General features: G+C 56.6%; 2 protein-coding genes and 1 non-coding gene across 3 annotated transcripts in view; 2 read left to right on the top strand and 1 right to left on the bottom strand.

The window, feature by feature from the left end:
* LOC112975781 (cytochrome c oxidase subunit 7B, mitochondrial) overlaps window positions 1-560 on the bottom strand; it is a 2,897-nt gene extending 2,337 nt beyond the window's left edge. Inside the window, exon 1 of the mRNA XM_026086298.1 lies at window positions 452-560. Coding sequence (XP_025942083.1) covers window positions 452-488 — 37 coding nt within the window. The 5' untranslated portion in view covers window positions 489-560. The remainder of the gene's footprint in view (window positions 1-451) is intronic.
* Window positions 561-644: 84 nt separating this feature from the next.
* The window catches only part of MAGT1 (magnesium transporter 1), a 14,867-nt gene continuing 14,305 nt past the window's right edge, over window positions 645-1,206 (top strand). Inside the window, exon 1 of the mRNA XM_026086297.1 lies at window positions 645-759. The gene's annotated coding sequence lies outside the window, so the exon portion shown is untranslated. The remainder of the gene's footprint in view (window positions 760-1,206) is intronic.
* Window positions 828-943, top strand: TRNAL-CAA. Its single transcript has 2 exons — window positions 828-865; window positions 898-943. It is a non-coding gene; the product is annotated as a tRNA-Leu (tRNA).

The following is a 1,206-nucleotide window of genomic DNA, read 5'->3' as shown; positions in this document are numbered from 1 at the left end:
GGCAGGAAAGGGCCGCTCTGAGAGGACGGGGTTAAAGCACCTCTGGGTGCTCCTGAATCGGGCAGGAAAGGGCCGCTCTGAGAGGACGGGGTTAAGCCCCAGGCGGTGACTCTGCCCTGGCGTTACACACCGGGCCACCGCAGGTTACGAGATCTGGGTGCGCCTTCAACTGTTATCAAAGGGGAAAAGGAGCAAGGCAGGGAACCCAAGGTCAGGCCGAGTAAGGGCAGCCAGGGGGCAGAACAGAAAGAAAAAAGCAGCAGAGGCCGGCCGAGGGGAGAGGGGTCTGCAGCGCCTCGGCGCCCTCACGAACCCCCCGGGGCCGCTCAGGGACAGCCCTGACAGGAGGGCAGGGGGCAGGGGAGAGACCCTCCCCCCCCAAGGAAGCTGCCTAGCCGGCACCACGAAGCACCTGCAACACCCCCGCGCTCCAGAGAGCCTCCCCGCTTACCAGTAAGGTTCAGGGCAGCCCTGGCTACAGGCAGCATGCTGGCAAGCTGAGCGCAACGCTGCTGCCGGCGAGGTGCTCGTACCCTTGGTGAGCAGTGAAAAACAAAATGGCCGCGCCGGAAGTCGCCGTGCGCGGCGGCGCGGAGCAGAGCCCTTTGGGAAGTGTAGTTCGCTCGGGGGGCGCAGTGACAGAGGAAGAGAAGTTTCTCGCTGTGAGGCAGCGAGAACAGAGAAAGTCTCGTAGCTGGGAGACCGAGCCAGAGTGCACAAACTTAGTGGACCCTCCTCCCGAAAGACTGAGAAACACAGGTAGGGGGTGGTGGCGGCGCCCGTGGGGAAAGGAATAGGGATCTCCCTGCGGCAACTGCATTCGCAGTGTCAGGATGGCCGAGTGGTCTAAGGCGCCAGACTCAAGGCGTGACGCGCCTTCCCGCGCAGGGCTGGGTATTCTGGTCTCCGTATGGAGGCGTGGGTTCGAATCCCACTTCTGACACAACTTTTTTTTCTCCCCCACGCCCTTCTCTTTTCTTTCTCCAATTTTAATTAAAGAGCTAAAGCCAAAGATTTTACTGCAAACAGAAGTTGCAGGGAGCCTCACTGCTCCAGAAGGAATTTCTATATTGTACGTATCTTCAAACAAGGATCTACATAAAAAAGAAGCATTTGTAAAAAAGAAAATTTTTATATAGAAATTACTTTAGAGATTACATTATCTATTGATACACTGATTATTTTTCCAAGTCCGTGTATGATTTT

Source organism: Apteryx rowi, unplaced genomic scaffold, assembly GCF_003343035.1.
Source record: "Apteryx rowi isolate R43461 unplaced genomic scaffold, aptRow1 scaffold_69, whole genome shotgun sequence".
Lineage (NCBI taxonomy): Eukaryota > Metazoa > Chordata > Aves > Apterygiformes > Apterygidae > Apteryx > Apteryx rowi.
Note: the sequence above shows the minus strand (reverse complement) of the source record. Positions and strands in the feature narration are given on the sequence as shown.